Below are 14,811 nucleotides of genomic sequence, written 5' to 3'. Positions count from 1 at the left end.
TGTGCAAAAATTTCTTAAAACATGTTTTCACTTTGTCATTATCCAGTATAATGTGTAGATGGGTGAGACAATTTAAAATTAAATCAGTTTTTAATTGAGGCTGTAACACAGCAAAATGTGGAATAAGTCAAGTGGACACACGCACACTCCTATAAAAGCACCAGTCAATCAAAGCCATCAGTGTATGTCAGACACAAGCAATATTTATCCTTTCCATAAAACACATTAAAAAACTTTCGGATTTTTGGAATTATTCTATAAGATTTGAATTGACAAGGAAAGTATGAAGGGGACAGCTATTCTTTAGTATGAAGATAGCCTAGGCTACTATTGTACTGTGTGGGGATAGGAGCGTGGCCATTTTTTTTGCCGCGCCTAGGGGGGCATATCAGCCAGAATCGGGCCTGATCAGCAAAAGAAAGGTTGATTAGTCTATAAATTAAAAAAAATATTCTGTATCAAATTATACCATGCCAGTTTGGAGAAGACTGACGAATTGTCTATTGGACACAACATTATCGCATTATAGGCCTCAGAGCCAGAACAACCTTGTCCACTGCTGTTGAATAATTCATATATAATCAGACACATTCAACCTTTTTTAAAAGAAGATCAATTTATTTATTTACTCGCAAGCAATGAAAACATGCATTGTATAAAATAATGTCCACGCATCAAACTATTTTTAGTTTGATGCGTTTGAGCCTATAGCACTTTACATCCCTGTGCAAGTAGCAGATCAGCTGGTCCAACATCAAAGGACAGTTGGAAAGATGAGATGTTTTAAGGGAAACGTCACCCCTCCTCTATTTAACTATATACGTCCATATATGTCCATGTCATAAAAATGTTGAATTTCCTCATTTCACGCAAATACCCACCGAGTGTTCAACCTTCCCAAGTTCTCCCATGTCACCGAGCACCTACGCACACTCCACTGGCTTCCAGTCAAATCTCGCATTCACTACAAGACCATGGTACTTGCCTACGGAGCAGCAAGAGGAACTGCCCCCTCCAACCAAGCTATGCTCAAACCCTACACCCGAACACGAGCACTCCGTTTTGCTACCTCTGGTCCCTTGGTCCTCCCGCTCAGCCCAGTCCAAGCTCTTCTCTGTCCTGGCACCCGATTGGTGGAACCAGCTTCACTCAGAAGCTAGGACAGCAGAGTCCCTTGCCCGTCATCCGAAAACATCTGAAACCCTACCTCTTCAAAGAGTATCTTAAATAATCCCACAGCTTTTGTGAACTAACACTCAACTTTTTGAACCCCTTACTAGTTCTGACTTTTCTGATAGCTACTTTTTTGAGGTAAAATATACTTTATATAACCAGGCAAGTCAGTTAAGAACAAATTCTTATTTTCAATGAGAGCGGGTTAACTGCCTGGTCAGGGGCAGAACGACAGATTTGTACCTTGTCAGCTCAGGGATTTGAACTTGCAACCTTCCGGTTACTAGTCCAACGCTCTAACCACTAGGCTATCCTGCCGTCCGTATATGTGCTTTCTTGAGCAGGGGGACCTTGCGGGCGCTGCAGGATTTCAGTCCTTCACGGCGCAGTGTGTTACCAATTGTTTTCTTGGTGATTATGGTCCCAGCTGCCTTGAGATCATTGACAAGATCCTCCCTTGTAGTTCTGGGCTGAATCCTCACCGTTCTCATGATCATTGCAACTCCAGGAGGTGAGATCTTGCATGGAGCCCCAGGCCAAGGGAGATTGACAGTTCTTTTGTGTTTCTTCCATTTGCGAATAATCACACCAACTGTTGTCACCTTCTCACCAAGCTGCTTGGCGAATGTCTTGTAGCCCATTCCAGCCTTGTGTAGATCTACAATCTTGTCCCTGACATCCTTGGGGAGCTCTTTGGTCTTGGCCATGGTGGAGAGTTTGGTTGCTTCTGATTGCTTCTGTGGACAGGTGTCTTTTATACAGGTAACAAACTGAGATTAGGAGCACTCCCTTTAAGAGTGTGCTCCTAATCTCAGCTCGTTACTTGTATGAAAGACACCTGGGGGCCAGAAATCTTTCTGATTGAGAGGGGGTCAAATACTTATTTTCCTCATTAAAATGTAAATCAATTTATAACATTATTGACATGCGTTTTTCTGGATTTTTGTTGTTGCTATTCTGTCTCTCACTGTTCAAATAAACCTACCATTAAAATTATAGACTGATAATTTCTTTGTCAGTGGGCAAACGTACAAAATCAGCAGGGGATCAAATACTTTTCCCCCTCACTGTATGAACAAATTCTTATTTTACAATGACGGCCTACCCTGGCCCAACCCTAAACCGGACGACGCTAGGCCAATTGTGCGTCGTCCTATGGGACTCCCAATCACAGCCGGTTGTCATACCAGGGTCTGTAGTGACGCCTCTAGCACTAAGATGCAGTGCCTTAGACCGCTGCCCCACTCGGGAGCCAACTATGACTGTGAGATGTGGTTGGCCCTCCTGGTTTCTTAAGATAAATGCACTAACTGTATGTCATTCTGGATAAGAGCTTCTGCTAAATTTAAATACGAGCGTTTCTGCATCTCACCAGTAGAAACGGGCCAGATACATTTCCTGGTTGTAAGCAAACCACAATATCCAGAATTCAATGTGTATTTCAAGACGTTGAGGACTGCCCCGTGGATGTGTATACAATTGATGTGAGAAATATCAAAATGTCTGTGTTTCTAACTGCCATGACCGAACACAAGAAGAGGTTCACCAGCTGAAGAACATTCTGGAACATTCAACCAATACAACATCCATATTCAGTTAGACTGATGTTGTAGTATAATTTAGAATGCCTTGTATGCTCACAATTGCATTGTGGTATAGAAATTGCTTTCAAAAGTTTGGGGTCACTTAGAAATTTCTTTGTTTTTGAAAAGAAAACTCATTTTTTGTCCATAAAAATAACATCAAACTTATCATAAATACAGTGTAGACATTGTTAATGTTGTAAATGACTATTTTAGCTGGAAACGGCAGATTTTTTATGGGATATCTACATAGGCGTACAGAGGCCCATTGTCAGCAACCATCACTCCCGTGTTCCAATGGCACGTTGTGTTAGCTAATCCAGGTTTATAACTTTAAAAGGCTAATTGATCATTAGACAACCCATTAGACAACCCTTTTGAAATTATGTTAGCATAGCTGAAAACAGTTAATAAAACTGTTCTTCTTTAGTCTAGTTGAGTATCTGGAGCATCAGCATTTGTGGGTTCGATTACAGGCTCAAAATGGCCAGAAACAAAGAACTTTGTTCTGAAACTCAGTATTTTCTTGTTCTGAGAAATGAAGGCTATTCTATGTGAGAAATTGCCAAGAAACTGAAGATCTCTTACAACGCTGTGTACTACTCCCTTCAAAGAACAGCGCAAACTGTCTCTAACCAGAATAGAAAGAGGAGTGGTAGGCCCCGGTGCACAACTGAGAAAGAGGACAAGTACATTAGAGTATCTAGTTTGAGAATCAGACGCCTCACAAGTCCTCAACTGGCAGCTTCAGTAAATAGTACCCGCAAAACACCAGTCTCAACGTCAACAATGAAGAGGCGACTCCGGGATTAGTAATCCTAAAATTACTGTTTATTTTATTTTCATGATGATCTTCATCCATAACCATCAGTAACATGGTTTTTCCAATTACGTCACAGCCCTATTTATTAGGTATACCACCATACACACAGCACAGGCATCGCTACCCCACAGGAATACTCCTCTTCTGTGAAACACATACAGTGGGGCACAAAAGTATTTAGTCAGCCACCAATTGTGCAAGTTCTCCCACTTAAAAAGATGAGAGAGGCCTGTAATTTTCATCATAGGTACACTTCAACTATGACAGACAAAATGAGAAAAAAATCCAGAAAACCACATTGTAGGATTTCTAATGAATTTATTTGCAAATTATGGTGGAAAATCAGTATTTGGTCAATAACAAAAGTTTATCTCAATACTTTGTTATATACCCTTTGTTGGCAATGACAGAGGTCAAACGTTTTCTGTAAGTCTTCACAAGGTTTTCACACACTGTTGCTGGTATTTTGGCCCATTCCTCCATGCAGATCTCCTCTAGAGCAGTGATGTTTTTGGGGCTATTGCTGGGCAACACGGACTTTCAACTCCCTCCAAAGATTTTCTATGGGGTTGAGATCTGGAGACTGGTTAGGCCACTCCAGGACCTTGAAATTATTCTTACGAAGCCACTCCTTCATTGCCCGGGCGGTGTGTTTGGGATCATTGTCATGCTGAAAGACCCAGCCACGTTTCATCTTCAATGCCCTTGCTGATGGAAGGAGGTTTTCACTCAAAATCTCACGATACATGGCCCCATTCATTCTTTCCTTTACACAGATCAGTCGTCCTGGTCCCTTTGCAGAAAAACAGCCCCAAGCATGATGTTTCCACCCCCATGCTTCACAGTAGGTATGGTGTTCTTTGGATGCAACTCAGCATTCTTTGTCCTCCAAACACGATGAGTTGAGTTTTTACCATAAAGTTACATTTTGGTTTCATCTGACAATATGACATTCTCCCAATCTTCTTCTGGATCATCCAAATGCTTTCTAGCAAACTTCAGACTGTCTTAAGCAGGGGGACACGTCTGGCACTGCAGGATTTGAGTCCCTGGCGGTGTAGTGTGTTACTGATGGTAGGCTTTGTTACTTTGGTCCCAACTCTCTGCAGGTCATTCACTAGGTCCCCCCGTGTGGTTCTGGGATTTTTGCTCACCATTCTTGTGATCATTTTGACCCCACGGGGTGAGATCTTGCATGGAGCCCCAGATCGAGGGAGATTATCAGTGGTCTTGTATGTCTTCCATTTCCTAATAATTGCTCCCACAGTTGATTTCTTCAAACCAAGCTGCTTACCTATTGCAGATTCAGTCTTCCCAGCCTGGTGCAGGTCTACAATTTTGTTTCTGGTGTCCTTTGACAGCTCTTTGGTCTTGGCCATAGTGGAGTTTGGAGTGTGACTGTTTGAGGTTGTGGACAGGTGTGTTTTATACTGATAACAAGTTCAAACAGGTGCCATTAATACAGGTAACGAGTGGAGGACAGATGAGCCTCTTAAATAAGAAGTTACAGGTCTGTGAGAGCCAGAAATCTTGCTTGTTTGTAGGTGACCAAATACTTATTTTCCACCATAATTTGCAAATAAATTCATTAAAAATCCTACAATGTGATTTTCTGGATTTTGTTTTCTCATTTTGTCTGTCATAGTTGAAGTGTACCTATGATGAAAATGACAGGCCTCTCTCATCTTTTTAAGTGGGAGAACTTGCACAATTGGTGGCTAACTAAATACTTTTTTGCCCCACTGTACACACGCACACAGAAACTACTGTTTTTGTCATGGTTCATATTGTAGGGGGGGATCGGGACTCCACTGCACGCTCTCTGTAGTGGGTCTGAGGGATATGCAGTTATTGTAATAATGCTGGATCAACCACCAGCTGTTTTGTTTTAATCAGATCCCAGGGGTTTTGTCCTGGTTGTGACCTGGTTTGTCCCCACTCTAAAACAAAACCTCCTGGGGCGTCAGGATACACACAGAGAGGCTTTAGGTCCTTTAGGATATTACTGTAGGAGGAATAAACAGTACCTCAGTCTAGCTGATATTGATTTATTGATTGATTTCATTTATTAGATCATTAAAAGTAGTAGGCTGCTCCAGCCGGAGACATCATTACAAACATACAACTATTATTGAAGATAAAAACACTATACAGTCCGGAAGCTTATTTCCATTGTGGTCCCCATTTTTGGCAGTGAGATGGCAGATGGGCAAGACTGACACTTCACATGCATTCAATGCAATTAAATTAAACAGTAAAATTCCATTGTATAACAATCACAAAGTGCTGTAAGTAGAATCCGCAGTAGGGGAAACAGCGCCACTGTCTGCCCCACGGTCATTGGTATTGTTTTGTTGACAACGCAGAGGTGAGGAGCATCGCGCCACCCAGTAAAAAAAGAAACAAAGTACATATTCTGCGGTTCTATCACAGCTGCAATGACTCCCGAATGGAAAAAACACTGTTTTTGTTGTTTGCTGTAGCTTCTTTGTTGTTGTAATGTGTCAGTTTTAACATCAAGGATTCCAGCTTAAAAAATGATATAAATGATAAACAAATAATAATACATAGTATTTTTACGGTGCTTTTCTGGAACCCAAATATGCTTTTTTCAGAGTTTGAGAATTAAAATAGGACAGTTTGTCTTATGTAATTGTGATTGTTTCGGCATGGGACCTTGATCAGGAGGATTTGTTTTCTGTTTTTGCTTTTTTAAGTCTTATGGTCTTCTGTTTTTGTAGGCATGAGTGATTTTAGAGTGTATGAACTTTGGATACATGTCGGGCTTGAAGTTTGGTTTTACTCTGTGTAGTACTTCAATATCGTACTCTGCATTTATGCTGTTACCAGACGTCACTCAGAGGTTTGGAAGGTGCTACATATTTGGCTCCAGTGGGTAAGTGTTATTGATATTGCTGAGGTCAGGAGTCGGTCGTTTTCTCTTCCATGTACTTCAGTCCCATCAATTTATCACTTTACTACAGTAGCTAGTAGCTCCCTTCATTTTGTTCTTCCAAGAGCTTTGACTGGCCATTTCTTTATTAATTTGTGTTGTTTTTGTATTGATACTCTTGCAGGTATTACTACACAACCGGAAATGTCAGCAGTCTACAGTACAAATAATTTTTGGGGAAATTAGAGTTAGAAACAACATCGAAAGGATACGCCGTGTTTCATACTGCTGCATAACGTCATTTTCTCAGGGGAATTGTGTTTTTGCAGAAAATTTACACTTGTGTATAACCTGACTAACAATGACATATGACATCATATTTGTATTTTTATAAATCCAGTTAAGATGATCCTGTGTTATGACAAGAGAAAGGGATTATTTTTAATTTCAGTTTTTCACTTCCTCCCCAGATGTTAGGAAATACAAAAATTACACCAAGAGATGAAACCACAACAATTACTTTGTTCATAATATTACTGTACTAGGGCAAGGGTATTGAAAGACAGGTATTTTCAGATTACAGAAATGCTTTATTCTCTTTTCATGATTCCTCCATAAGTGTGTTTATTAATCCCAACATCAGTAAATGTATAAAACCATACATGTTTGATGAAAATCCATCATAGCCTAAATACTGGAATTCTACTTCCATGTTCTGTTCAGTTCATAGGATTTACAATGGCTACAACTCAGCACTTGGAGAATTTAGCATTGCCTTTAGCAGTATTCTAGTCCCCCCCTTCTCTCTGATCGAGAACTTGAAAATATAAGATTCTATCTGCATTTTTGTCAAAAGTTGATTTATCGACATAGCCTTGATCTACCTACAGTGCAATCGGAAAGTATTTTTCCATATTTTGTTACATTTCAGCTTTATTCTAATATTGATTACATCCCCCCCCCATCAATCTACACACAATAACCCATAATGACTAAGCAAAAACAGGTTTTTATACAGTTTTGCAAATGTATTAAAAATAAAAAACTGAAATATTACATTTACATAAGCAGTCAGACCCTTTACTGAAGTGTCTTTGGCGGTGATTACAGCCTTGAGTCTTTTTGGGTAAGCTTGGCACACCTGTATTTGTGGATTTTCTCCCATTCTTCTCTGCAGATCCTCTCAAGCTCTGTCAGGTTGAATGGGGAGCGTCGCTGCACCTCTTTTTTCAGGTCTCTCCAGAGATGTTCGATCGAGTTCAAGTCCAGGTTCTGAAGGTACCACGTTCATCTGTACAAACAATAGTACGCAAGTATAAACACCATGGGACCACGCAGCTGTCATACCGCTCAGGAAGGAGAAGCGTTCTGTCTCCTAGAGATGAACGTACTTTGGTGAGAAAAGTGCAAATCAATCCCAGAACAACAGCAAATGACCTTGTGAAGATGCTGGAGGAATCCGGTACAAAAGTATCTATATCCACAGTAAAAACGAGTCCTATATCGACATAACCTGAAAGGCTGTTCAGCAAGGAAGAAGCCAATGCTCCAAAACAGCCATAAAAAAGCCAGACTAAGGTTTGCAACTGCACATGGGACAAAGATCGTACTTTTTGGAGAAATGTCCTCTGGTCTGATGAAACAAAAATAGACCTGTTTGGCCATAATGACCATCGTTCTGTTTGGAGGAAAAAGAGGGATGCTTGCAAGCTGAAGAACACCATCCCAACCGTGAAGCACAGGGATGGCAGCATGATGTTGTTTGGGTGCTTTGCTGCAGGAGGGACTGGTGCATTTCACAAAATAGATGACATCATGAGTTGGGTAGCCGGGTAGCCTAGTGGTTAGAGCGTTGGACTAGTAACCCGAAATGAATCCCCGAGCTGACAAGGTACAAATCCATCGTTCTGCCCCTGAACAGGCAGTTAACCCACTGTTCAGTTAACACTGAATTTGTTCTAAACTGACTTGCCTAGTAAAATAAAGGTAAAATACATTTAAAAAGTAGGAAAATTATGTGGATATATTGAAGCAACATCTCAAGACATCAGTCAGGAAGTTAAAGCTTGGTCGCAAATGGGTCTTCCAAATGGACAATTTAACTTCCATGCATACTTCCAAAGTTGTGGCAAAATGGCTTAAGGACAACAAAGTCAAGGTATTGGAGTGGCCATCACAAAGCCCTGACCTCAATCCCATAGGAAATGTGTGGGCAGAACTGAAAAAGCGTGTGTGAGCAAGGAGGCCTACAAACCTGACTCAGTTACACCAGCTCTGTCAGGAGGAATGGGCCAAAATTCACCCAACTTATTGTGGGAATCTTGTGGAAGGCTGCCCGAAATGTTTGACTCAAGTTAAACAATTTAAAGGCAATGCTACCAAATACTAATTGAGTGTATGTAAACTTCTGACCCACTGTGAATGTGATGAAAAATATACAAGCGGAAATAAATCATTCTCTCTGCTATTATTCTGACATTTCACATTCTTAAAATAAAGTGGTGATCTTAACTGACCTAAGACAGGAACTTTTTACTAGGATTAAATGTCAGGAATTGTGAAAGACTGAGTTTAAATGTATTTGGCTAAGGTGTATGTAAACCTCCGACTTCAACTGTATACGTGATTCTAAGTTTGACATGTGTTTCTTCCCTCCACAGTTTCCTCATGGTCCTGGTATGCCTTATCTTCAGTGTCCTGTCCACCATAGAACACTATGCCGATTTTGCCAGCGGAACACTCTTTGTGATGGTGAGTGGATTTGGGATGGATTCACCAAATCAGTGACCTACCTTTTGATTTTGTTTTATTGTAATACCATCCACATCCACATGATGGGAGTAGAACATATTGAGTGGGACGCAGACTAACCTCCATCTTAAATTCCACTGACTTCGAGTTCAGTGTTCAACAGTATTATAAAAATTGTGAACCTCAAATGAAATGGAAAGGGTCTATATAGTTGCATGAGACTATATCTATTAGTTATTGGCATGCTTCAGAGCTTACTGTTGGGGATTTTGGTTGATGTACATTATATTGGCTACTGTTACTCTCAGTGCTATCAGTCCTATTCTCACAGGTAGAGAAATACTGATATGGTGCAGGATAAAGACTTTGCATCATGCGTTGCATCTAAACACACACACATGCTCACACACACACACACACTCACCTCACCAGTGTGGGGGCAATCAGAAGACAGGATTGTACAGAGTGTTCTCTAAACTTTTGGCAAGTGCCCTTTGGAGGATTCCCTGGCTGCTGAGTTATTCATTTATTGCACTCTGGAAGAAGAGCTCTCCTATCAGCAGTTTGGTTAGATCGAGAACAGTAGGTAGTAACCCAGTAGGTAGGACAGAAGACAGACAGTTAGAACAGTAGGTAGTAACCCAGTAGGTAGGACAGAAGACAGACAGTTAGAACAGTAGGTAGTAACCCAGTGGGTAGGACAGAAGACAGACAGTTAGAACAGTAGGTTGTAACCCAGTGGGTAGGACAGAAGACAGACAGTTAGAACAGTAGGTAGTAACCCAGTGGGTAGGACAGAAGACAGACAGTTAGAACAGTAGGTAGTAACCCAGTGGGTAGGACAGAAGACAGACAGTTAGAACAGTAGGTCGTAACCCAGTGGGTAAGACAGAAGACAGACAGTTAGAACAGTAGGTAGTAACCCAGTGGGTAGGACAGAAGACAGACAGTTAGAACAATAGGTCGTAACCCAGTGGGTAGGACAGAAGACAGACAGTTAGAACAGTAGGTCGTAACCCAGTGGGTAGGACAGAAGACAGACAGTTAGAACAGTAGGTAGTAACCCAGTGGGTAGGACAGAAGACAGACAGTTAGAACAGTAGGTAGTAACCCAGTGGGTAGGACAGAAGACAGACAGTTAGAACAGTAGGTAGTAACCCAGTGGGTAGGACAGAAGACAGACAGTTAGAACAGTAGGTAGTAACCCAGTGGGTAGGACAGAAGACAGACAGTTAGAACAGTAGGTAGTAACCCAGTGGGTAGGACAGAAGACAGACAGTTAGAACAGTAGGTCGTAACCCAGTGGGTAGGACAGAAGACAGACAGTTAGAACAGTAGGTCGTAACCCAGTGGGTAGGACAGAAGACAGACAGTTAGAACAGTAGGTCGTAACCCAGTGGGTAGGACAGAAGACAGACAGTTAGAACAGTAGGTCGTAACCCAGTGGGTAAGACAGAAGACAGACAGTTAGAACAGTAGGTAGTAACCCAGTGGGTAGGACAGAAGACAGACAGTTAGAACAGTAGGTAGTAACCCAGTGGGTAGGACAGAAGACAGACAGTTAGAACAGTAGGTAGTAACCCAGTGGGTAGGACAGAAGAAAGCTATAACAGATGAGCTAGGAAGCAGTAGTTACATTAGGGCATTAGAGGTAGAGTTACCCATTGTAACAAAACATTTGTAACTCAAAACATGAGAGTTGCAAAACCTACAAGGTAGTATTATTAAGGAAGACAGGTGGCAATGTCCTGAGGGGAATATTTTAGTTACTAAACTGTTCAACCCCATTTTATGTGCACCTGCATGTGTGTGTATGATGTAATAGTGTTTGTGTATTTCATATATTCTGTGTGTGTTTGCGTGTATGTGTGTTTGCGTGCGTGAGTGAGTCAGAGACAGTCTTTGGCATCATGGCACGTACTTATGGTGAAGTGGCTATACTTAGCGAGTTCAGGGTTAGCTGACATCCATGAATCTGTGTGCTTGTTTTGGATGGCAGAGAGGACATTAGTCCTTAAGGATATTTGGCTTTCAAGACAGCTGCCAAAGTAAAGTTAGCCAGGCCCAGCAGGACGCACCGACATCCATCATGTGTCACACGCTCTCGTCTCTCTCTCCTGTCCTGTCCTCCAGTCTACTCCAGGTCCATTAATGTCACAGCTATGTGGCACAGTGGCACCACCAAACATCTGATCAGAAACTGGCCTCCACCATCATTCCACCATATTAACACAGAGCTCCCTCAAACGTTTCCAAATGGCCCAATCCATCTCTAATCCATCTAATTACATTCAGATTGCTAATACCCAGGCCTATGAATCAGCTCTGTCCTAGTTTTATGAGATTAGGGAACACTACAAAATGAAACTATTAGCTGTTTTCTGCAAACTTCGAGTTACCGGTTCGTGACACCAAAATCCTTCGGACATCCAGGTGAACCATTTTAGAATTTTGGGGATTTATTGTAATCCGATTTGATTTCCATGTTCACCTGGTTTTACCTGGAAATGTCATGGTCAAATAGTTATGTTATAATGAAATTATTTGATAGTGAAGAACCAGAAAATACCCATTTCTTGTACATAGTTTATACATACAGTGGGGCAAAAAAGTATTTAGTCAGCCACCAATTGTGCAAGTTCTCCCACTTAAAAAGATGAGAGAGGCCTGTAATTTTCATCACAGGTACACTTCAACTATGACAGACAAAATTTTAAAGAAATCTAGAAAATCACATTGTAGGATTTTTAATGAATTTATTTGCAAATTATGGTGGAAAATAAGTAACAAAAGTTTATCTCAATACTTTGTTATATACCCTTTGTTGGCAATGACAGAGGTCAAACGTTTTCTTCACAAGGTTTTCACACACTGTTTCTGGTATTTTGGCCCATTCCTCCATGCAGATCTCCTCTAGAGCAGTGATGTTTTGGGGCTGTTGCTGGGCAACACAGACTTTCAACTCCCTCCAAAGATTTTCTATGGTGTTGAGATCTAGAGACTGGCTAGGCCACTCCAGGACCTTGAAATGCTTCTTACGAAGCCACTCCTTCATTGCCCGGGTGGTGTGTTTGGGATCATTGTCATGCTGAAAGACCCAGCCACGTTTCATCTTCAATGCCCTTGCTGATGGAAGGAGGTTTTCACTCAAAATCTCACGATACATGGCCCCATTCATTCTTTCCTTTACACGGATCAGTCGTCCTGGTCCCTTTGCAGAAAAAACAGCCCCAAAGCATGATATTTCCACCCCCATGCTTCACAGTAGGTATGGTGTTCTTTGGATGCAACTCAGCATTCTTTGTCCTCCAAACACGACTAGTTGAGTTTTTACCAAAAAGTTATATTTTGGTTTCATCTGACCATATGACATTCTCCCAATCTTCTTCCGGATCATCCAAATGCTCTCTAGCAAACTTCCGACGGGCCTGGACATGTACTGGCTTAAGCAGGGGGACACGCCTGGCACTGCAGGATTTGAGTCCCTGGCGGCGTAGTGTGTTACTGATGGTAGGCTTTGTTACTTTGCTCCCAACTGTCTGCAGGTCATTCACTAGGTCCCTCTGTGTGGTTCTGGGATGTTTGCTCACCGTTCTTTTGATCATTTTGTCCCCACGGGGTGAGATCTTGCGTTTAGCCCCAGATCGAGGGAGATTATCAGTGGTCTTGTATGTCTTCCATTTCCTAATAATTGCTCCCACAGTTGATTTCTTCAAACCAAGCTGCTTACCTATTGCAGATTCAGTCTTCCCAGCCTGGTGCAGGTCTACAATTTTGTTTCTGGTGTGCTTTGACAGCTCTTTGGTCTTGGCCATAGAGGAGTTTGGAGTGTGACTGTTTGAGATTGTGGACAGGTGTCTTTTATACTGATAACAAGTTCAAACAGGTGCCATTAATACAGGTAACGAGTGGAGGACAGAGGAGCCTCTTAAAGAAGAAGTCTGTGAGAGCCAGAAATCTTGCTTGTTTGTAGGTGACCAAATACTTATTTTCCACCATAATTTGCAAATAAATCAATTAAAAATCCTACAATGTGATTTTCTAGATTTTTTAAATGTTTTGTCTGTCATAGTTGAAGTGTACCTATGATGAAAATGACAGGCCTCTCTCATCTTTTTAAGTGGGAGAACTTGCACAATTGGTGGCTGACTAAATACTTTTTTGCCCCACTGTAACATCAGTTAAACACAAGGTGAAATAGGACTCTACAATAAAACATGACCCAGTTTTTATTCTCACCCAGCACTGACCTGACCTGGTAGTTCACCTACGTTTTCATGTTGTTGTTCATGTTGCTGTTCCCATCACGTATCCCCACTCTAGCTTGGGTTCCTTTAAATCTCACAGCAAGACTTGTCTCCTACACTCTTAGAAAAAAGGATTCCAACAGGGTTATTTGGCTGTCTCCATAGGAGAACCCTGTGGAAAGGGTTCTACATGGAACCCAAGTGTACCCATCATGTATCATGGCGCCGGAGAAGATGGCTGACGTTTTATGTGCTCCTAACCCACTGTGTTTTTTGTTCATTTTTTTGCGTTGTTTGTAACTTATTTTCTATCTTATTTTGTACATAATATTGCTGCTACCGTCTCTTATTACTGAAAATAACTTCTGTACATCAGAACTGAGATTACTCACCATGAACTGGCAAAGTTTTTTTTTCCTTTAACGAGTCTGACGAGCCCGACGAGAATGACACACTGCTTTCCCAGGAACAGGCCCTAATCCCCATTTGCGTGAAGAGAAGACGGAGAAAAAGAGGGCGGAGGTTGGGCTGCCTTCTGAGAATTTGTAGGCGATTGAATAAACCCCCACTGCCTTCCGTTCTACTAGCTAATGTGCAATCATTGGAAAATAAAATTGACGACCTACAACGGGACATTAACAACTGTACGCTGTATCGGCAGAATAGAACAGCGGCGTCTGGTAAGACAAGGGGTGGAAGACTATGTATATTAGTAAACAAAAGCTGGTATACGATATCTAAGAAGTCTCAAGGTTTTGCTCGCTTGAGGTAGAGTATTTCATGATAAGTTGTAGACCACACTATCTACCTGGAGAGTTTTCATCTGTATTTTTTGTAGTGCTTCTACACCTGCATTGCTTGCTGTTTGGGGTTTTAGGCTAGGTTTCTGTACAGCACTTTGAGATAATGGCAGATGTAAGAAGGGATATATAAATACATTTGATTTGATTTAGCTGTCTACATGCCACCACAGACTGAGGCTGGCACTAAGACCACATTCAAAGAGCTGTATTCCACCATAAGCAAACAGGAAAACGCTCATCCAGAGGCAGCGCTCCAAGTGGCCGGGGACTTTAATGCAGGGAAACTTAAATCAGTTTTACCAAATTTCTACCAGCATGGTAAATGTGCAATTAGTGGGAAAATAACTCTAGACCACCTTTACTCCACACACAGAGACGCGTACAAAGCTCTCCTTCACCCTCCATTTGGCAAATCTGACCATAACTCTATCCTCCTGATTCCTGCTTACAAGCAAAAATTAAAGTAGTAAGCATCATGAAGCCATGAAGTGCTTTGAAAGGCTGGTCATGGCTCATATCAACACCATTATCCCAGAAA

At 41.5% G+C, this 14,811-nt stretch overlaps 1 protein-coding gene across 2 annotated transcripts in view; it reads left to right on the top strand.

Moving 5' to 3' along the window:
* LOC110522744 (potassium voltage-gated channel subfamily KQT member 1-like) overlaps positions 1-14,811 on the top strand; it is a 279,767-nt gene that overhangs the window by 10,727 nt on the left and 254,229 nt on the right. For both annotated transcript variants that reach the window (XM_036969009.2, XM_090231282.1), the window contains exon 2: positions 9,133-9,223. In XM_036969009.2, the coding sequence (XP_036824904.1) occupies positions 9,133-9,223 (91 nt within the window). The remainder of the gene's footprint in view (positions 1-9,132; positions 9,224-14,811) is intronic.

Source organism: Oncorhynchus mykiss, chromosome 4, assembly GCF_057628025.1.
Source record: "Oncorhynchus mykiss isolate SJ-2025 chromosome 4, ASM5762802v1, whole genome shotgun sequence".
NCBI classification, from domain to species: Eukaryota; Metazoa; Chordata; class Actinopteri; order Salmoniformes; family Salmonidae; genus Oncorhynchus; species Oncorhynchus mykiss.
The sequence above is the reverse complement of the archived record's forward strand: the minus strand, read 5'-3'. Positions and strand labels throughout refer to the sequence as shown.